General features: G+C 30.6%; 5 protein-coding genes across 5 annotated transcripts, besides 3 other annotated features; 1 reads left to right on the top strand and 4 right to left on the bottom strand.

Annotated features, from left to right (window-relative positions):
* Positions 1-39: 39 nt before the first annotated feature.
* On the bottom strand, positions 40-1,461 carry TVAGG3_0797680 (tubulin beta 4 chain; the record flags this gene model as incomplete). The annotated part of the gene is made up of 1 exon (XM_001321203.2): positions 107-1,450. The coding sequence occupies one exon, from the start codon at positions 1,448-1,450 to the stop codon at positions 107-109; it is 1,344 nt and encodes a 447-aa protein (XP_001321238.2).
* Positions 1,462-2,207: 746 nt separating this feature from the next.
* TVAGG3_0797670 (uncharacterized protein) lies at positions 2,208-2,543 on the bottom strand (the record flags this gene model as incomplete). Its single annotated transcript, XM_001321204.1, has 1 exon — positions 2,271-2,543. One exon carries the CDS (start codon positions 2,541-2,543, stop codon positions 2,271-2,273), a length of 273 nt encoding a protein of 90 aa, XP_001321239.1.
* Positions 2,544-3,405: 862 nt separating this feature from the next.
* Positions 3,406-12,364, top strand: TVAGG3_0797660 (ubiquitinyl hydrolase protein; the record flags this gene model as incomplete). The annotated part of the gene is made up of 1 exon (XM_001321205.1): positions 3,413-10,510. One exon carries the CDS (start codon positions 3,413-3,415, stop codon positions 10,508-10,510), a length of 7,098 nt encoding a protein of 2,365 aa, XP_001321240.1.
* Positions 12,365-14,286: 1,922 nt separating this feature from the next.
* Positions 14,287-14,316: a mobile genetic element.
* Positions 14,317-15,416: 1,100 nt separating this feature from the next.
* Positions 15,417-16,330, bottom strand: TVAGG3_0797640 (protein kinase-like (PK-like) family; the record flags this gene model as incomplete). The annotated part of the gene is made up of 1 exon (XM_001321206.2): positions 15,559-16,308. The coding sequence occupies one exon, from the start codon at positions 16,306-16,308 to the stop codon at positions 15,559-15,561; it is 750 nt and encodes a 249-aa protein (XP_001321241.1).
* Positions 16,331-17,680: 1,350 nt separating this feature from the next.
* On the bottom strand, positions 17,681-18,617 carry TVAGG3_0797630 (uncharacterized protein; the record flags this gene model as incomplete). The annotated part of the gene is made up of 1 exon (XM_001321207.1): positions 17,878-18,585. The coding sequence occupies one exon, from the start codon at positions 18,583-18,585 to the stop codon at positions 17,878-17,880; it is 708 nt and encodes a 235-aa protein (XP_001321242.1).
* A 1,409-nt stretch (positions 18,618-20,026) lies between these two features.
* Positions 20,027-20,064: a mobile genetic element.
* Positions 20,065-21,241: 1,177 nt separating this feature from the next.
* Positions 21,242-21,278: a mobile genetic element.
* Positions 21,279-22,866: the final 1,588 nt, after the last annotated feature.

Raw genomic sequence — 22,866 nt, 5'->3', positions numbered from 1 at the left:
ATTTGGCTTCGAAACTTTAATAATCAGACATAGAAGTATCTCAATTTTGCATTTTAGAAAGAAGAAAAAAAATTATTTTTGTGATAAAAATTTCTTGGTAATTTGCTTAAGCGGCGGCTTCACCTTCCTCATCTTCTTCGCCTTCGCCCTGTTCTTCGACGCCAGCTGTTTCGTACATTTCGTACTCCTGGATGAGATCTGTCATGTTGGAGCGAGCTTCATCGAATTCGACTGTTTCAAGGCCTTCGTTGACGTACCAGTGGATGAAAGCACGGCGAGCGTACATCTTCTGGAATTGGGAGTCGACACGAGTGAAGAGTTCACGGAAGGCTGTTGTGTTGCCGATGAATGTAGCAGCCATCTTGAGACCACGTGGTGGGATATCGCAGATAGCGGACTTGACGTTGGATGGGATCCACTCGACGAAGTAGGATGTGTTACGAGCCTGGATGTTAAGCATCTGCTCATCGACTTCCTTAGATGACATACGGCCACGGAAGTGAGCGGAGGCTGTAAGGTAGACACCACGGCGTGGATCGCAAGCAGCCATCATGTTCTTGTTATCGAAAAGCTGGGATGTGAGCTCTGGGACTGTAAGAGCGCGGTACTGCTGGGAGCCACGGGATGTGAGTGGAGCGAAGCCAACGATGAAGAAGTGGAGACGTGGGAATGGAACAAGGTTGACAGCGAGCTTACGAAGGTCGGAGTTGAGCTGACCTGGGAAGCGGAGAGCGCATGTTGTGCCGGACATAACCATGGAAACAAGGTGGTTAAGATCGCCGTATGTTGGTGTTGTGAGCTTGAGTGTACGGAAGCAGATATCGTAAAGAGCTTCGTTATCAATGCAGAAAACTTCATCAGCAGACTCGACGAGCTGGTGGACGGAGAGTGTGCAGTTGTATGGCTCGACGACTGTATCAGAAACCTTTGGAGATGGGACGATGGAGTATGTGGAGAGGATACGATCTGGGTACTCTTCACGGAGCTTGTTGAGAAGGAGTGTGCCGAGACCAGCGCCTGTGCCACCGCCGAGGGAGTGGACAAGCTGGAAGCCCTGAAGGCAGTCGCAGGATTCAGCTTCCTTACGGATGACATCGAGGATGGATTCGCAAAGTTCCTGGCCTTCTGTGTAGTAGCCCTTAGCCCAGTTGTTACCAGCACCGGATTGGCCGAAGACGAAGTTATCTGGGCGGAAAAGCTGACCGAACTGGCCGGCACGGACGGAGTCCATTGTGCCTGGTTCAAGGTCGACAAGGATAGCACGTGGGACGTACTTGCCGCCTGTGGCTTCGTTGTAGTAAACGTTGATGCGCTCGAGTTGAAGATCGGAGTCGCCGTGGTAGGAGCCTGTTGGGTCAATGCCGTGTTCGTCGGAGATGACTTCCCAGAACTTGGCACCAATTTGGTTACCGCACTGTCCAGCTTGGATGTGAACGATTTCACGAACCATGAAGAGTTGTGATTAATAACGTATCATATCGTACTTATCAATTAATTGAATGCCGTCCGTTAAGACTTTTTTAAACGAAATAAACATGATAGCAATACTATTTACCATGAATATAATGAAACGATAATGGAAGAAATCGAATTCCACGTGTTGATTTTTCAGATTTGAAATTTTCACAAAATAACCCTTCATTCTAAGAATTTAAGTATGCCAAAGAATTTATTGAATGAATGTTTTTGTGATCAACTCAGAAAAAAACAATATTTAGCCAAAACAAATTTGGGATTTTAAAAATTACCATCGATTACTTTGAAAATCTATCTTTAAGTTTGACAAGATTTTTTATGATTATATGCTGTCTTACAAATTGATAATTCATAAGAATCAATATCAAATGCATCTAATAATTGCATATATTTGACCGACATCAGGAATATAAATTTCATTTAAGCTGTAGAAGATTTCAGCTTACTCCTAAAATGACTCAATTGGAATTGAAAATATGAAAACATATAATTTTCACATTCTGTTTCTATTAACAGTTCGTATCGATACTTTTCATGTTTTTAGAGATTATTGGTTGCGAAGACAGTGAGCATCATACTCAATCCAAAATAAATTTTCCAACTCAAATGAGAGATAATGAGTTTGATATCTATCAAAATCATGTAGTTCCAATTGGGTTTATTAAATGCACCATTTTGTTCTTCTGCCAAAAACGGCAATGATAAAAAAAAATTGATCCGGTAACAGTAATTGCACGTAACGAAATCTATATTATTTATTAATATTAAAATACAAACAAACAAGAAAACAATAATTACACTTCTGAGAGTTCATCTTCAGGAATTGCTGGCAAAATGTTCTTAGGAACTAAAAGGTTTTGGTACATACGGAAAAAGAATATTAATGCTGGGAGAAGGAGTGTGGATCCTGAGCAGTAAAGGCAAATGTGTAAAAGTGTAGAATGATATGTTTTTGTAGCCATTTTGTACAGTAATACGAATGCTATTGGGCATAGAGATGAAAAACTAAGCACTGCGATCAGCTTTGGTAAAACTGATGTTGGCGTAGACTCGCGAGGCTCGGTCATTTTGGATTTTTGTGAAAGTATTCAATTACTTGTAAACCTTCAAACATATGAAATAATTTAATAGAATTTACTGAATATGGTATTGATACATAACTTTAAAATAGTGACCACACTTTTGTATTAAACCGTAAGTCATTTCTGAAATCAAGGCTCAATTTATAAAAATAATTTCGCCAAAAAATTCCATTGATTTTTTTACGTACCGATTTTAGAATGAAAAAGGATTATAGTGCTGTTGGTATCTGTAATCTATGAAAAGAATTCCATTTCAATTAGACATTTTTTCATTGATTACACAATACCGGGCCAATGGGCGATCGAATCCGATATAATAGAAATCCATCGACACAACAATCTGGGAATAGTATTGTTTTCAGTTTTAAATGTGCCATTTTTTCGATAATCAATTCCTTTATTACTCGAGTTCCAATGAAGGATAATGACATAGTAAAAAATCATACCACTTAAAATACTCAAGCACCCTTTATTGGTAAGAAAATTTAAGAATGAAACATAGAAGGTTTAGCTGAATAATACTGCTTCTGATTTACATTATATTACACAACCTACTCTGAATGAAGTACCAGAATGAATTGAATAAAATTCATGATTAATAATCTTTATTTAGCTCATACAAGTCTACCCGCGTATTGTCTATGCAATTGCGGTTATTATTGTCTGTCCATGAGATCCATTTTGAATAATTGAAAATAATTTATTAAACATTCACAGTATTAATGGATAGTTTATTGAGGATACAACAAATTCATAAGACACTGATCATAAATATAGTAAACAGCCGATTATGTCATAATTTTCTTCTCAAGTGATTTTTTTTTCGTCAAAATTTTTTAGTTCCTAAGTTTTTTATGGATCCAAGCGAAGATTTTGCAACATGGTGCTTTGTTTTCGACGCATCAGCGATCCCAGGCAATGATTACCAATATTTGATCCCTGATTTCATACGACTTATTAATGAAATTATTTCTCACGGAAAACTATTAGGTATTCTCGAACAACATACTCAACAATTCACATCAGAATTTGTACCGCAAATAACTCGAAAAGTTCTTAATTTTCGTATAGTAACTGCAGATGAAATCGACGTAATCTGCAGCATGATAGTTGCAGTTTCAAATTTAGCTGCGCATTACTTTTGCACAGATAAGCTAGATGATTTCGAGAAAATTTCATTTGTTTTTGATTGCTCAAATTTATTTTATTCAACAAATACAACATATGCACCTTTAAGTACAATAATAGAGCAGCTAAAGAAGGAAGAATGGTTTACTAAGATGAATGAACGTTGTTTACGTGATGATGTCACAGTGAATCATTTTTATTTTTATTATAAAATATTTGAGAACATTTTATCACCATTTACCAACGAAGATGCAACAGTTAGTTTTACATTAAACCATTTCGTACAATTTATCGATAAAGTCGAACCAGATAATTCAAAACTTAATTATGCCATCATTTATTCACTTGGAATAGCTCCCTTCGCTCCCAATGTTGATAACTTCTTCGAGAAAATACTTCAATATGCAGAAAAATGCATTTACTCAAGAAAAGTTAATATTCAAATGCACGGAGCAACAATTCTCTCTATTTGCGAAAACTCTACAGGTACATCTCGTGCACAGTATCAGAAATGGAAGGAGAATACAAAGCTCATTGACTTTTTGGCGTCAGAAGATTTACATTCTGAATTATTAAAAGCATTAGAAACAGTTTACATTTCAATTCTTACTCCAGATAGTTTGTACAAGCTATGGGATGCCAGTTTGCATGCACACAGTTCCAAGAAACCATTGATGATGAAAATTGTATCAAAAGGTATCAACGAACTGAGTAATTCCGAAGCTGAGAAGTTCATTGTTGAAGCAAGTAAAGACATCTCAGTAGATACTCTTGATTTCCTCATCCAAACGATGTTTAACACTTCAAGTTCGAACATGGAATTATCATTGTTTATTTACAAATTATTATTGAATTTGGAATGCGAAAGTTTCTCTAATTCTGTCTGTAAAATGATTGATTATTCCATTTCTGAGATCTACAAGTCTAATTTAATTAATGTTGGTCTTGAATGCATCGAAGGTCCCCATCAATCAGACATTGCTGATATATTTAGTAAGATATTAGATATTTCATATAATTTTGATAAGTTTTTACCATTTGATTTCATTGATCATATCATTTCATTAGTACATGATAAGAAGATCAATAAAACACATTTCATTCGTGTTATTCTTTCTTATTGCAAGAAGATACATGTCATTGATGAATCAATGCTTTCTAAATTTGAACAATTCGGTTTCGAAGACAATATTTGGTCATTTTTAGAAGGAATGATAACAAACATTTCTACAAGTATTACAACGGAATGCTATGAAAAACTTGGTGAAATATTATTAAAACAAGATAAAGTGCATGCATCTGAAGCATTAGCTAAATTATGTATCCAATACGTTCTTATTTACGCATACAAGAATTATGTATTAATATCTAAATATGATAGCAACAAAAGCATTTCTTTTCCAAAAGAATTTGAATTAACAAAATTCCCAATTAAATATTTGGAATTAATACATGATATATACTTTTATTGTATTGACGAATCAGTGTCTGAATTAGCACAAAAGAAATTATTACAATTGTTATCAAGTTCTATTGACAAAAAATCAACTGTTCAATATTCAAATGAAATTTTGTCAATGTGTGAAACATCGAAAGAAAAACTTCGTGGTGTTGTTTTAATCAAAGATTTTCTTGGCATGAACAGTATCTTTAGACCAGAAGATTTCGAGATACAACCACACAAGAAAATACAAAGATATGGTGAAAGAATTATTAATATTTATGATGAATTAACAAAGAAAAATATGAAATTAAGTTATGATCCAAGAACAAAACCACGTGAAATCATGGAACGTGTTTCATGTATTTTAGAACGATCGCAATCATTATTTACTTTGAAAGATAAAAGTAACAAATCTATCTTTAATTATGTTAATATGGAAAATGTTTCAGATCGAGAAGTTTTTCATGTTGTTGCAGTTGAAGATTATAATATAGCTAATATTCCTCAATATCCTTTGTTGTATTTTGTTGAAGATGATTTGAGTCAAAAGATATATGACATTGTTAGTGAAAGTGATTCTGTTGAATTAACAAATTCATGTATAGAATTACTTGATCTTCTTCCTGATTGTGGATTAATCATTTCCATTTTCTCTGATGAAGAAGCAACAGAAGAATTAATAGGACACATAGAAAATGAATCTCTTTTTAATTATATATTAGAGATATTAATGAACCAGATGTCTATTAATGAAGAATATTATATACAGTTGTCTATTTCTATTTATTCTATTTTAATTGGTAAATTGGAATCACCAAAGATTTCAACAAACGTTATCAATTTGTTTTCACAACATTTCGATATGAAATTCAGTGAAAACATTGATCTTTTGGCTCCAATTATCATCAATTCATATTCTCAATCAGAAAACATGGATAATTGTTATCTTTTGATGTATAAGATCAACCAGATCAAACCAACAGAAATCAATGAAGTTTTTCTTCATAAAAACAGAGAAAAAATCATTGAGTTACTTTCAAAATGCAATTTGACAAACTGGGGTTCTATTTCACGATTTTTGTCACTTCTTGATAGAAAAGAAGTCTTCGAAATTTGCCTTGAAGAAGTCAATAAAGGCAATGAAAATGATAAATTCATTATCATGATGATGAACATTAATTTGCCTTATATTTCTGATAACATTAATATTCGAGAACTTATTGATACATTTATCAAATTATTTGTTCAAAACAAACAAAATGATAATGATACATCAATATCACAAATCTGTTGTTTGTTAACAGATTTGATTAATCGTTGTGTTGATGAAAATCAAGATTACAAAGAATTATCAAAAACTGTTTTAGAATTTGCATTAACAAAAGATGATGCAACTGTTCAAGCATCATTATTTAACTTGTTGAAAGTCATTGGTTACGACAAACCATATTTGAACGAATATATCAATAACATTAAACTTGATAAGTTCAGTATGAATCCTGATGAAAGAAGACTTCAAACACAATCAGGACTGAAAAATTTAAGTGCAACTTGTTACATGAATTCTGTTTTACAACAGTTGTTTTCAGTCAAAACTTTTGTAAATGATTTCGAAAACACGACAGAAGAATTAAAACCAGGAATATCAGAACTCCAAATGTTATTTGCACGTATGAATTATTCCAAAGAGAAATTTGTTGATACAACACCATTTTGTGAAACATGGTTATGGGGAAAAACAAAAATTAATCCTCGTGAACAACAAGATGCAAATGAGTTTTACCAAATATTGATGGACCAAATGCCTAAAGACATCAATAAGTATTTCCGTGGCTCCATTCGTAATATCATCAAAGGCGAAAAGGAAGAATACGAATCATATAACAATGAAGATTTTTATTCCATAGAATTGGAAATTAAAAACACAAACACAATTGAAAATTCATTTAAATTGTTTGGTGTTGCAGAACGATTTGAATCTCATTTTGCTGAGAAACTTAATAAGAAAATTGATATTTTAAAGAGTGCTAAGATCGAAACAGCACCTCCTATCATGGTTTTCCACTTAAAGAGATTCGAATATAACTTACAAACATTCAATAGAATCAAAGTAAATTCGAATTTCCAATTTTCTGATGAAATTGACATTTCAGAAATGATGTTGGATAATTCTAATCCTTGCAAATACAACTTGACAGGTATTGTCATGCATCACGGTACTGCACAAGGAGGACATTACACATCATACGTCAGAGTTAATCCTAATAAATGGATCAGTTTCGATGATACTTTAGTTACAACAATTGAAGATAAAAATTTGAAAGAAAAAGCGTTTGGAAAAAGTGACGAATTTGACAAATATGACTCATTTAATGATGATGATCTTGATGATACTGGTACATCAGCATATTTACTGTTTTACACTAAGGATGGCGAAAACACACAATGCGATGTTCATTTCAAAGAAGAACAAATTGAAGAAATCAATAAAGAAAATGATTTCTTCTTAAGAGTTCAAAGTTTATTGAGTTCATCATTTTTAGATTTCGTTTGTGACACATTTGATAATCCAGTACCATATTTCATCAACATTTTCTGTAGATCCAATTTGAATACTTATGATGCGAAGATGCCAAATTGTTTGAATCATTTCGTCGATACAAACGAAAAAAGTAAAGGAATCTTGGAAGATTTGTTTATAAATAATTTCGAAAAAGTATTCGAGATTTACAAGTCATGTTCACTTCCTATGATTCTTGAAACAATGCGTACATTCACAATGAAAACAATTGATTTCATTGGTCCAAGTATTTCATTACAAATCATCAATAATTTCATTGATAATTTCCCATCTTTAACCACTGTTTGGCGTCAAATTCCTGATGTTTGTTTTGTTATTGAACATTTCATTGTCAAATATCCGAAGAGTGCAAATGATTACGGATTGGCAGACCACGTCATTGAGATTATTAAGTTGATTTATTCTCCACAAAGAACACAAATTTATTTACAAAATGTTAACATATCAAATTTGTTGAAATCTCTTCAGTTTGTTGATCATTTCGATTACAAAGCCCTTGTTGAATATACAAACAGTATATTCATGTCAACAGAAAACACACAAGCAGCTGGAAAACTCTTCTGCAAGCTTTGTAAAGAAGGAAAAATCGAAATGAGTCAATTTTTGCATTATTTGTTGTCATCATCTAACCAGAAAGACATTGAAGAAGGATACGGTCTCATGGCAGAGATTGCAACAGAAAGTGAACAAGTATTTAACCAAGTCTGCGAAACAGCAATTTCTAATAGAATTTTGGCTGATTTGACATTGCATATTCTTCTTAAACTTCGTGCTGGAAAAAGCGAAATTAAGAGGTTCTTTATTACTAATCCAGTTTGTCTTGTTAATCTTCTCACTTACTCCGAAGAAGATGTCCGATTGATCTCAGAGAAGATATTAATTGATATGTTCCATAATCTCCAAATTTCTCCAATCATGGAACAATACACCATTCCTGCAATGTATAATTCTGTTTATCAAGGTGATTTGAAACACAAAGATATACATCCTTCTAATTTGACTTTGCCAAACATTAAAAAAGTCTTTGCTGCTATTAATGACAAGATCCATAAATTGCACACTGATCCAAGACATTTCTATTCATCATATGAAGGAAACAACATCAAGTTTTATGCTACAAATCTTATTGAAGCTTATTCATATTTGTTAATTCCAATGGAAATGAATAATTCAGAAATATTCCGTGAATTATTTGAAACAAGCAAAATCTTGTATAATTTGAATGTCCGTGATGACGAGAACTTGTTAAAGCTTTATGACTTACTTTTGAAGTGTTTCTCACCAAGATATGAACAAAGCAGTCGATTGGAAATCATTTTCAAGAAAGTTGTTTGTTCCAATTCATTTAATAAGATTTATCCACTTTTGGATCTTCGATATGAGTTTAGCTACTACAATTCACGAGATAATCAAGAACAGTTCAATTATATATTTAATACGAATTTGAAAGACATTTTCATCCGAATTATTTTGTCACAAAGAAGTGATGAATGTACAACAATTTTAATTGAAATATTTAATTTCATTTATAACAATGATTCTTCAAATTCAAAGAATTTATTCTCCTCTAAGATTTATGAACTTGTTAGTGAATCATCTCTTCATTTTCTTATTCATGCACTTTCATATTTCTTCAAGCATGCAAGTATGATGTTATCAGACCAAGCAGTAACAAAATTTGCTTATCAGTTGATGACTTTCATAAATCAGTATGGTGATGTTGTTTATTGTAAGAATGAACGTTTTGATTACATCCGTGATGGCTGTGATGGTTTGTGTTGTGACCAACGATGGATGGGAAAGTTCACAATCAACACAACTTCATTGATTGAAACTCTAATCCCGAATAATCCAAATTCCGTACAATCATTGACGAATTTGATTTTGTTGGTTATGCCAATGGACAAGAATTTGTCTCTTGGCATGCAACTGAAGAACTATGAATATTCGGATTGCAAGAGTGATGTTAACAGATCATGTTTTATTTGTATTTACATGGAATATTGTTTACTCACAGGTGTTCAATGCGATTTAACACGATATCTTTCAGATGTTGAAGATCTTTCCGCAGTTGTTGGTTATTTGTCAACCAAAGTATTTCCAATGCTAAATAATTCATGGCAGGAACAGTTACTTTCATTCATTCTTAAGAAATACCATCCAGGAACAATTTACGATAGCTTAGTTCGTAAATTAGTTATCATTCATACTAAAGTTCCTGATGATGTTTCATTAGAATGGCAATCATTTATTTCACAAGAGAAAACACCAGAAGCATTTGATTATCAATATTTCGATGCTGAAAACAATGAAATTAAACGAAATTCTATATATCCAGTATTTTCTTCATCGGAATATTATTCATCGGAATCAGAAGAAGAAGAAAAACTTAAAGATGGAAACAAACAAAAGCATATCAATTATTTATCAACATCTTCATCATCAGATGATGAATTCATCAATTCTGAAGAATTTAAAAATCAAAAAGTAAACAAACAATACAATCAACAACAAAGTAATGAACAAAATATGGCTCAAGAAGCCTTTTCTGGTGGTTTACTTGAGAAGCAGAAAGTTTTTGAACATATGTGCAGAAATCGAAACATTATTTCAGCATATTCTATTAAAGAAAGCTTCCGTAGACTTATGCGTGAAAATAAAGTTTACAGCCATGATAATAGTAGTTTCATGCATTTGCTTGAAACTACATACGAAAAACTCCGTGATAGTTCTGAGATCGACATTTCACGCGAATGGAACCGATTTAAGAAATCACTCGAATTAGATGATTTAGATTAATTTTATTTTTATATTTTCTTTTTTTGTAGTAAAAAACAACAACAATTTTTTTATTATTATTGATGTTGATTTTTAGTAGCTTCAGAATTATGAACTTATAAATGTGTTATACGCCCACTTACCTTCCACTCAGTTTTTTTTTTAGAGCTATTGCAAATGTTTCATACCCAAATAAAACAGAAATGGATAATTTGATATATATAGTGCACATTCAAAAAAAAACTATTAAAATTTTTTGCCATATGTAAAAGGGTTTCCGAAATTATTTAAAAGATCGAGGAATAAGGAATGGCATGCAATTAAAAAAAATAATTTCGTTTATAGTTTACTTTGATTTCTTCTTTTTCTTTTGAAACTTCGAATTTTAGTTCTGTTGAACATGTGCTAGGAAAATGAGAATTTTCTGGATAAATTGAACTTGCATTCTCTGTTATTACTATATCATCTCCATCTTCTATATAAAGATCGGAAATGTCAAAATCGCACCCTTTAACTCGAATTTGTTTGGCAGTTGTACCGAAATACTGTCTTCCGATCTTATTTTTATTAAAACTACAATTATTGATATAGAGATCAATATGGCTGTAAATAAAAAAATTGCAGTCATTTTCCAAGTAATGACAAAAATGAATCGTAAATTCAAGTGAATCAGATGGTTCATCATGCCATGCTGCAAAGTAATTTTCTGTGGTTGTATTGTTTGAAAATGTTGAAAAGGTTACGTTTGAGTTAGAATCGCAATAAACCCAGTAGGTACTCGAGTAATAAAGTTTTGAATATGAAATATTGATTGATCTCATATTTATTTCGCCTCTTTTCAAAACAATATTATTGTTTTGATCTGGATTTTCATCACCAGTTGAAGCAATTGCTGAATCAAGGAGATAATTCTTAAATGGAGGTGTATCTGAAAGCCAAATGTAGCAATAAGCTCCATCGTACAATAGCAAATTAGAGCCAAAACTACAAACTCGGTCTTGAATACATTCACCTCTAGTAGATCTTACAAACAAAGAGCCACCTATTTGGTTCTTGTTCTCGCATTTGTCAAATGAGCTTGTATCAATGAGGAATTTAAGCTTTTTAAATGAATAGTCTGAGATGCGAACTGCGCCTGTTTCATTAAGATAAATAAACAGACAAAGAGAGATGTAATAGCTGTTTGGTGAAATATCTTCGAGCCTTTTGCTTTCATTTGCGTATAGTGTATGTTCAATTGAAGAGTTGAAGAAATCTTCCCACGCCTTGTGAGAAATAGAGATGGTTTCGTATAATAGATGAATCTGCTAATTGCTAATATAATCATATTTTCAACACTTTCCACTTTGACCGGTTAATGAAATGGCACCAAAAAGCAAGCCTTTTTATTTTTATATTTTGTAAAGTGTCAAAATGTATTCCTCATACTTTAATGGTCTCTCAATTTTGAGAAGTTTACATATTTTAATGGAGGCGTCGGAGCCTTCCTATGCGGTCATAAAGCTTTGAGTTAGCCTTTTTGGGCTGGAAATCCTTTCCAACACAGTCCACCTTCACTGATGTCCGCCCTAATCAGCAGATAAATGCTGAATTTTGAAATTGCGATCCCGCATATTTAGATTGAAAATGCCGACAATTGCAGAATTTGGCATTGTAAAAGAACCCTATTAGGTATATCTTATTTATTTGTTAATTTAGGAATAAAGGTTAAAATTGAATGTCTCAAAAAGCGCAGGTCTGATTTTGACACCAATTTGAGAGGAACTCATAGAATTAATTGTATGAGTTGACTCAAAAATATGATCGGACTTGAGCTTTTTGACGAGCAGTTTACAAAAAAATCGTAAATTTTTGAGATGATTTTAGAAGTATTCCTTGAAAAAGATCACATCTTTAAACTATCTAGTCATATATGGTAGGTGTTCACATTTTAATAAAAATCTTAATGATTATCTTGTAACAAATCTAAACTGTCTTTCATAAACGATAACGCCTATTCAAATTTTTTAAAAGGGGTTTTATCAATATTGTGGGGGAGGGAATGATAGGGGGTCCGACCAAATGACAAACAATGATAAAGAATTGCAAACAATGAACTTTTTGGAAAGATATATGAACATTTTATATGCTGTCAAAGAAAATATTTGATCTTATATTTGACCATTTCATGCAATTTATTCATAAAATGAAATTCCATTATTAATTCACAATGAATAGCTCCATTTTCTCGTAACAATGACAATGTCTTCGCAAAAGTACTTCAATATGCTGTAAATTAGATAATTTATGAATAATATAAAAAAATATTTAAAAGAATGATGAACAAAAAAACGTATATTTGAGTGATATATTTTGTTTATGGTTAACTATAATTTTGTAAACATTTTCTTTATTTTCTGAAAATTTAGGTGCTTTTGAACATTTATAAGAAGACAAATGATAATTTTCTGGATATAATGAATTAATATTCTCTGAAATTGTAACATGTCCTTCCGTTCCTGGATCTGAAACATCTAAATAACTTCCTTGAACATAAATCCGACTTGCTGCATAGAAATACGTGGATATGATGTTATTTTTATAAAAACTACAATTCATAATATAAAGATCATATATACTCAAAATTAAGATATTTCCTTCATTTTCGATGTAATTACAAAATAGAATTTTAAATTCAGCTGAATCAAGCTCTGCTTGATGATATGCTGCACAGTTGGCACCACTTGAAATTAGAGTCGTGCAGTTTGAAAACGTTGACATCGTCACGTTTGAGTTGGATTCAGTTTTAGCATAGTAGAAACTCGAGTAATCTAATTTTGAATATGAAATATTTATTGATTTCATATTAATTTCACCATCAAGTAAATCCATATTACTGTGTTCCTCCTCAATTTCGTTTCCGCTCAAAGTTATAGTTGAATCAAAGATAAAATTTCTAAATGGAGAATACGCTGAAACTTCGATAAAGCAATAAGCACCTGGTTGTGGCGTTTTTGAACCAATACTGCAGATTCTATCTTGAATGGACTCACCCTGACAATTTATGTATAAAGAGCCACCTTGAAGACTCGAGTGCTTACATCTGTCAAATGAACTTATTTCAATGAGGAATTTGAGGCCGTCGTCAGTGCAGTCCGTGATACGAACTGCGCCTGTTTGGTTAAGGCAAATAAAGAGACAAAGAGAGATGTAATAATTTTTTGTTGAACGAATTTCGAGTATTTTACTTTCATTTGTGTATGGTGTGTAATCAATTGTTGAATCAAAGAAATCTTCCCATCCCTCATGAGATATAGAGAGAAATTTAGATAGGTGAATCTACTCTCTGATTAAATTTTCGCATGACCTCTTTTGTCATGTGCAGAGTTCATTTTTGGCTTTGGGAACCTTTCAAAAAAATTGGATTGGAATAATATATGGGGAGATATTGAGCGTGCGATAAAATGTCTGTATTTTTTTCTGAGAGAGGGTCAAAGTTGCTATTTGTCACTTTTCCACAAGAATATAATGGGGAAAAAGTTATCATATAGTTGATCTCATTCACTGAGGTGAGAGATGCATGTAGTGTAATGGGATAAACAGTGGGATTGCTGCTCTAAGTCCTAGGTTCGAGACACATTGGCTTCATTTTTCTCTTTTTTATTGACGTAAACTATTCAATTTTTGTGTTCTCCATTCAAATTTCAGAATTTTTTTTGCAGATTTCACGCTACATTCGAAGTTACCTTTTGTAACAACCACCACTGCCTACGAAAGACGAAAGTGTGTCACGATTTCACCCGGAAATCCGACGGTTGTTTAAGAGTATGCACTTTTGTCACCTACTCATTTTTTTCTGAAGAGTGTTCTGAAGTCGTCAAATATCTAGACTAATTTAGAATCCATTCTTACATGTTGTTTGTGCTCGATTTAATGTTCTAATATTTGAATTTCTTGGAACAATTGGAATTACCAAGAAGTTTTCATTAATAGAAAATTGGATATAAGATATGAAATTATACATGGCACGGCGGGCGCAAAAAGTGACAAAATAGAATACCTATGGTGGCAAGACAAAGGAAACATTTTTGTAAGGCAAACATTATATCAAATACCTTTACTTTGTAATAAGAAATATAATTATCACGAAATTACAAATAAATATTGTTTAATATAATTAATAGCAAAATTCTTTTTTATTATTTCCCTTAAGACCTTACTTATTAAGTATACGTATAACAAGCTTGTACTGCATGTATTAGTTAATAGAACAAAAGAAAATGAGCTCAAATGAAAAAATTTTCATGCTATTTTGGAAATATGCATATTCGAAGTATGAGAGTTGTAAACACTGAGAATTTTAAGCTTTGGTTGATGATAGTCTTTAATTTTTCTTGAAGTAGTAAATTATTTGATATGAAAATTTAATGGCCAGCATAATCAATCGTGCGTTTCGTTTCTTGATTGAGAAACGATGATTGTGTGCTAATGAATTATTGCGTCTGACAGGTTATGATTATGGATACCTGAAATTAAGCTTTTATGGGAAACATCACCGAGCGCCATTTGGCGCCCCTAATGCTGTTTCTATCGGTATGATTAAGGAGCTTTCTTATGCACTTTCATCACTTGAACTTGAACGCTACAAGATATATGCCCCCCTCCCAATGGGAGGTGGGAGCAAAAATTGAAATGTTTACATTGATTTTTGAATACTTTACAAGCACCCCTCCCAGTGGGCGCGGGCGCAAGTGATCGGGTCAAAAAAATCATAAAAATATTCAAAATTGCGATTTTAATAGATGTTTAAGAAGTAAATTTATTAATAACGATATTTCATAGTACAAAATGTGTTCAATCTCTTCGTAAATCATTCAAAAATATCAAAAGAATTTCCAAAATTCAATTTTTTTAGTAAAATTTATATCTTTTTATATCGTCTCCTCCCCACCAGTGGGAGCCACCGGAGGCGCGGGCGGCGCCGCTGGCGCCAAAAAAGTAGCGCCCATCGTGCCATGTATATATGAAATTAAAACATAGCATTTATTGATAACAAAATAAAAATTAAACAATACAAAAATATTATTATATTAATATGCATAGAGAGCGTTGTTAGCCAATGCATCAAGCTCCTCTGTAATAGAAATAGGCTTTGGATCTTGCTTCATCATAGGGTTTTTGAGTGTTTTCAATGGTTCATCGCGTAGTTGACGATAAAATCCGTTCAACATTCTCTCCTCGTTGCTGAGCCATTTATCTTCGCAGTCCTGCTCAACCATCCAAGGAATTGCTTTCTGAATTAAGCTTCGGACGGCAGTCAAAGAATCTATCAACTTTTCATCAAGGGTTTCCTTGGTAACATCATGCAAATCAATGGCTTCCAAGAACTGTATGTGAGGTTTTGTTGGGTCATACCTGATAATATTGGGAGATAGTTTAAATATCGCATATCTTTTTCCTGCAAGGTATTTTATCATGCGATATGTCTGTATAAGAACATTTATGACTTCGAAGGCATTAAGGCAGGATGTGTTTTCGATCATCATGTTCAACATTTGTCCTTGGTAAATCGAAAACGCTGCAAAAACGCCATCCTTCTCAACTGATGGTCCTGCAATTAATGTAGGGAAGAATTCTTCTTTATTGTTCTTAAATAATTCAATTTCCCGCTTTAAGGCAGGCTCATCAATTGAAAATTTATACTGTTTTACAATACAGGGCTTGTTGTTGGAGACTGTATAGCCATCATATATGCACGAGTAATCTGTCTGACTTAGGAGGTATGTGATTCTGACAGTACCTCCACACACTATTAAATCAGTGGGAGAAGGCATTGTCATATTAATTTTTTTTCCAGTTTCTTTTTTTTTTATCGTTTCTTATTGGTCAAACTTTTATCGTTTATTAAAAAGTTGATTGCATATGATTGTCCCCTGTTCTAAAACTCAAAAACAGAACAAAACAATCTAAGACATCATTGTCCATGCTCATCATCATGCATCGATCACAGCAAATCCGTCAAAACGAAAAAAATTATTCTTTCAAATTTTTATGAAATTAATTTATTCTTGAATATAAGTCTTAAATTTACAATCAATTATATTCGTAGGTTACATCACAATAATATTTTTAATAGAAATACAAAGAGAAAAAAATAAATTGTAAAAAAGGCGATTCAACTATATATTAGCTAATCAAATCATACAGAATGATACATATAGTTTACATTTAATTTTTGAACATTTATATAAAATTTTGATAAAAACTAGGTCGTATGAATATATGATTGACATAAATATGTGTTTCATGTTGATTATATTTAGAGATTAAATGTAAATTTGAATTTTGATATATTTATCAAAATTTATAATATTTTTTAACATCTCTTTAATTAATTACATAAAATTCGAGTTAAAGTAGGTACAGCAAATTATAAAATACATGTGTTCAATAATTTAGAGATAAATAAAATATTTTTGATAAGAAATCAAGAATTAACTTTTGATCTCATATATAAAAATTATCTGTATTCGTCATACTATCTGAATTGTAATACTTCTGTATCAGGATCTCCTTCGAGTTTCTCAATTTCATCCGATTTTTGTATCGATTAAATTAAAACCAGAATAAGATAATTAAGAAGCAAAATCGACAAAAACGAGTCAGATTACTCTAAACCTCTCAATCTGAGTGATCGGATTTATTTTTTTTCTCAAAAATGTTTTAAGAAAAAGCTCCTCAAACATATTAAATACATGGATTAATGTTAATGTTTAGTAGATCAAAATTATCACTAATTGAATATAGTATTCAGATTTCATCGTAGTCGCCTGACATTCGGTTAATTCTCCTAAGCTTATTAACGCTTTAAGGTGATACCAAGTCTATAATTAATTCAAATATTTAGGAATTAATTTTGGAGAAAAGGTTTTGCAATCATTTTTTTTCAATTAAAAAACATTGCTTGAAATATTAATATGATTTTCAAAGATCTGTTAAAATAAACATTTATTACTTCTGCCGGAGGTTGCTTTCAATTTTATAAACAATTCAATTAATCACTCAAACATTACATTAAAATCAAAAATCTGAGCCTTTATTATGCATGTATTTAAATAAATTGATCTGAAAAATAAATTATTAAGACGTTAGGTATTGAATGTTTCAAATGATTTGAAAGAAAACGATATGTAAAAATTAATACAATTTTTTCTCGCATCTTTTTAGCAGATAAATAATATAACAAACATAATTAATAATATTTTCTGATCTTTCTTGATTCAATGTATAATAACATTGAAAGAGGAGATGGGCCCACTAGTTGAATGACATTAATCAAGTCACAATGATACGAACAAATACAATATTTTCGTTGTATAGGATGTTTTGTGACTTTCTATCAAATACATTCAATTTGTTTGAAACTTTGATTCGGCCTCTGAAATTCTGAGTAGAAGCTTAGAAACTGCAGCTTCTAATTCGAATATTCGTTCTGAAAGTTCACGGATAATATTCCTGATCTTATTTAGAAAGTAAACAATCTTTGCAGAATTTTCTAATGATAATTTCACTGTATTTTTCAAGCCCTGATTCAATTCTTTATCTATGTCTTCTGCTTTTTCGGTTCTATGGTCCTGTTTTAATGAATTTTCAATTTTTTTTTCGGAAATTATATCATTACTATCAGATGAATTTTCATTCGATTTTTTAGATATGTATTCTAGTGGTGATAATAAGGATTTATCATTTTTAGGATATTGTGTGGAACAATGTTGAATTATGATATTAGAAGTGTTATTCTGTTTTAAATCAAAGTTTTCTAATTTTTTGAGCATATCGTCCGAATATAAGAATTGTAGTAGAATGGATGAGAAAATATCCTTGTGAGTACTTCTATCTGCTCCGGAACAAAGGCGTAAACTCTGTACAATCATTCGCAAGTCTTTAATAATTAATAGATCTTCAATGACATCTCTGGATAATGCTCCTTTTAAATAATATGGTGCAAACAATTGGATTAATCTTTTTTCAACCATTTCAGGTGTTTGCTCACCATCAAAGGATATTATTACTCGCCGTGATAAATTTTCTCCTGTTTTAATTCTAGGTTCTTCCATTATGGCCATTTGGCCAACAATTCTAATGAAAGCACTTCACAAATTTGAATAAGCTTACACTCAAAAATATAATTATAAAATGATATAGTATTATTTGTAATCAGGGTGCTAAATCTATCATATAAAAAGAATTTTTCTTTTCAATGAAATATCCATAACGGTTGCATAGAAAAAAATAAGTTTTTGCGAATTTTGATATATCATAAAGAATTTTACCTGAAAAATTCATAAAAAATCGGATTAAATTTTATAAAAAAACGTGCAAGTTTTTAAGAAGATAAATCGGATATCAGCATTGTTCAAATAGGAAATAATCGAAAAGGCAAAAATGTGAAAATTCGTGTAATTTCTAAAGGTATGTCTATAATTAAAGAGAATAATTACTTCTTTGAGAAATATGAAAGTTAGACGTAATTCTGTCTATATTAGTGTTGGTATTTAATTGAAAGAAGTAGATAATTTAATATCAATTAAAGTTTAAATATGCTAAAGGCTTGAAGATGATAAATTTGACAAAAAATCATGTTCAGTGCATGTGCTACCTTTAATTGCTAATATGATTATTATCATTTTGGTTTTTATAAAAAAACTGATAAAAATATGATTTGATTTCATGCTTTATCTAATAATACCTCTTATATATGGAATAATAGAAGTCCAAGATTTTTCAATTTATTGGGAGTTATGATGAACATTTGAAAATAGTTCAATTGCGCGTTGACAGTCTATGTTGTGATTGATGACTTGAATATCATATTATATCTAATTTGATAATTAAAACTGCAAAACTTCTATAAATTGATCTGATGGATAGGATTCATAGACATTTATTTGAAGAGTGGTGTACTCAGATTATTCGATGCGCATTAATGGAAAACGACGATAAGATGAATTTCTATGAAAGAAAGTACATTGGTTATAAAAAGATGATAGCTCTGCTATAACAAATTGAGAGGAGTAAGAAAAGCAATCTAAGCTTCAAAAATAGATCATTTGGAATTCAAAAATTGGTAAAAATTGTTTTGAACTGATACAATAGCTCCGATATTAGTGTGCGCTACAGAACAAAGAAAGATAATCGAATTTTATAATGAAGGTGTGAAAACAGAGTAATTCTCATTTTATCAAAAAATACATTGTGGTAATAAAAGCTTGGGTTGTTTGAAATATTATTCAAGTTTAATTTGCATTTGAGCCACTAAGGGTGAAGCTGTCAAATTTTTGAGTATTGAAAGTTCATTATTAAAAATGCACTAGGTAACCATCGAGACATCTTAATAATTTATTCTATGTTTATAATTTAAATTAATGAGTGAATTTTCATTTGAATATTTTTTTAAAAACTTTGTTTATGATTGAAATTTTTGAAAGCACTCGTGAAAAAGTTTTTGAAATAAACGTTTGTAATATTAAAAACTCTAGTAGAAATTGTGGGCAGGTCTGTTGTAAACAGAAATTCATCAAAAGTGACACCTCAGAAAAGCTAAAATATTGAATTTTTGGAACTTTTGATAGAGCACATTTTTAAATATTAATTAAAGTAAATGTATATTTTGTAAAGATTCTTTTTAATAAAAAAGTAAAATTTTGAAGAAGAACACAAAATCTTCTGAAAAATAATATCACATAAACTCATATTATTTTCTAATATATAACTATTTTATATAAAAATCAAATTCAATGATCTTAAAAGCGAAGGATAAACCTCAAAATTTACGAATATAATGAGTGGGAATATAATGCTTATCTATCATAAAACCATATGAAATATCAATTTTTGCTTTACGCCTAATTTTTGACGACAATTAGCAAAAAATGTTAAATGTTAACACTCAGTCCATTTGAATATGAAAAATAAAATTGACTTTGATTAAATGTTTTTATTTATCATGCAATTCTTCTTGCGACCAAAGATTTGAATAAAACTTCAAAAAATAAGATAGCTTAAAAAATAATATACGGTAGTGTTTACTAATAGATGAATAGTATATAAATTCTATTAAAATGGATTTGATCCAAAAAAATATAAAACCAAAAATAATTGTTATCATTTAAATGAAGAAGTAATTTAAAACGATTTTATTTATGATCAAATTTTATATATTTTTTTGGATCAAATCCATTTTAATGGAATTTATATACTATTCATCTATTAGTAAACACTACCGTATATTATTTTTTAAGCTATCTTATTTTTTGAAGTTTTATTCAAATCTTTGGTCGCAAGAAGAATTGCATGATAAATAAAAACATTTAATCAAAGTCAATTTTATTTTTCATATTCAAATGGACTGAGTGTTAACATTTAACATTTTTTGCTAATTGTCGTCAAAATTAGGCGTAAAGCAAAAATTGATATTTCATATGGTTTTATGATAGATAAGCATTATATTCCCACTCATTATATTCGTAAATTTTGAGGTTTATCCTTCGCTTTTAAGATCATTGAATTTGATTTTTATATAAAATAGTTATATATTAGAAAATAATATGAGTTTATGTGATATTATTTTTCAGAAGATTTCATTCTATATGCCTATGAAAAGTACTCTCAAAACTAACTTTTTCCTAATTATAATTAAATCTAGAATATTGTATTATGCTTAGTATTATTTCATTTTTCTCATTCAATTTAGAATTTACAAATGTCAAAAAATTGAGAGCTGTCACTTTTGATGAATTTCTGTTTATTACAGGTCAACATATCCAGTACGATGATGTATAAAATGTTTTTCGATTAAAAGAGGTAGGGCAACGATAGAAAATTTTTGGAAAAAAAGTTCGGAGATCTTAAACGTATCATATTCCCTGCATGGTTTGGTATCTTCCGCCATGCGTTGTGCCAAACATATTGACACTTTCCAATAATTAATTTATGGTATGAGTCACAGAGTTAGATTATAAAAAGAAAGTAAATAATTGCAATTAGAAATCATATATGTCGGAAATCAAATGTTGATGAGCAGAAACCTTTTACTCATCATAAAAGAGATAAATCACTAAAGATTTGTATACATTAAAATTTGATATTTGGTGCTCGAAAACTCTCTGATGGGACTCCTCCAAAATGAACCAATCTATCGCTGAGGACCAAATTAGATGATGTGGATGGTGTATTCTCTAATTCTAACTTAGGAAGAATGGGAACAAAACGAATGACGACAACAACATGTCAAACATAGATTAAATATCTATGAATCAATAAAGTATACGTGCATTGAAGGTGATAACGATCACTTGAGGCTTATAACTCTTTGACTAAATTATGCAATAATTAAATATAATCATTTTTATATTTTTATATTTTTATACTGATAGTAATTAATATACTATCCTGCTTAATAAATGGTATGATCAAATTTGTTTGAAAATTTAATTATGTATATGAAACTATGTCTTCTATATAAAAATCAAAATTTTCGGACGAACCTAGATTGAACCTTTATGAAAATCTATCATTTTTGTTAATTGAGTTAATATGAATCTTTTACATATGTATATATAGCATTGATAGCTTATATAATCATGGTTTATTCCATATTAACATATTTTTTCAGTTAAATTTGTTAATAATATCATGTAACAAATTAATTCAAGATTAGAATGTCTACAAAATGCTAACAAATAAGAACAAAATACGATTTCTCGACTTAAATTTTAATATGGAGTAGTTTTTCGTTTAAATCTAATTAAAAATGAATAAAAACTTATCTTGTACTATTTTCATTCAAAGATTTTAATAATGTAAATCATGCATTTTCATAATTCAGTACAGTTCTTTTTAGAATTAAAGTTGATGAGGATGATATTTGTGATTTAAAATAATTTGTTAATGTTCACCTTTTATTCATCACCTTGTGGTATGCCCTAAAGCAATAGCATTATCAATTCTGCTGAATTGATCAACTCAAAATTCCAAAAAAAATTCAAAATTTCAAAAATGAAATTAAACAATTTGAATTTTCACATGAAAAAATCAATTTCGAAAAAAATTTGGAAAATCAAAGTATTTGATAATTAGTCAAATAATCAATTTACATCGTTTTTACTCATAAAAAACAACTAATTTTTGATTTTGATATCATATTTGATAAATACTCATTCCAGAGTTGACGTAATGTATTAATTATTGTTAGAGATATTGCTTTCGCAGCAAAATTCTTATTTCATGAAAGAAAAAAAAAATGATTTTATTCCAACAAAAACAAGTAAACAGATGAATGGAAACGTACTATATTTTCATAAATGTAGTAATCAGCGTGTCAGCTTTTGTTTATCATG

This window comes from Trichomonas vaginalis, chromosome VI (assembly GCF_026262505.1).
Source record: "Trichomonas vaginalis G3 chromosome VI, whole genome shotgun sequence".
Taxonomy (NCBI): domain Eukaryota; phylum Parabasalia; order Trichomonadida; family Trichomonadidae; genus Trichomonas; species Trichomonas vaginalis.
Note: the sequence above shows the minus strand (reverse complement) of the source record. Positions and strands in the feature narration are given on the sequence as shown.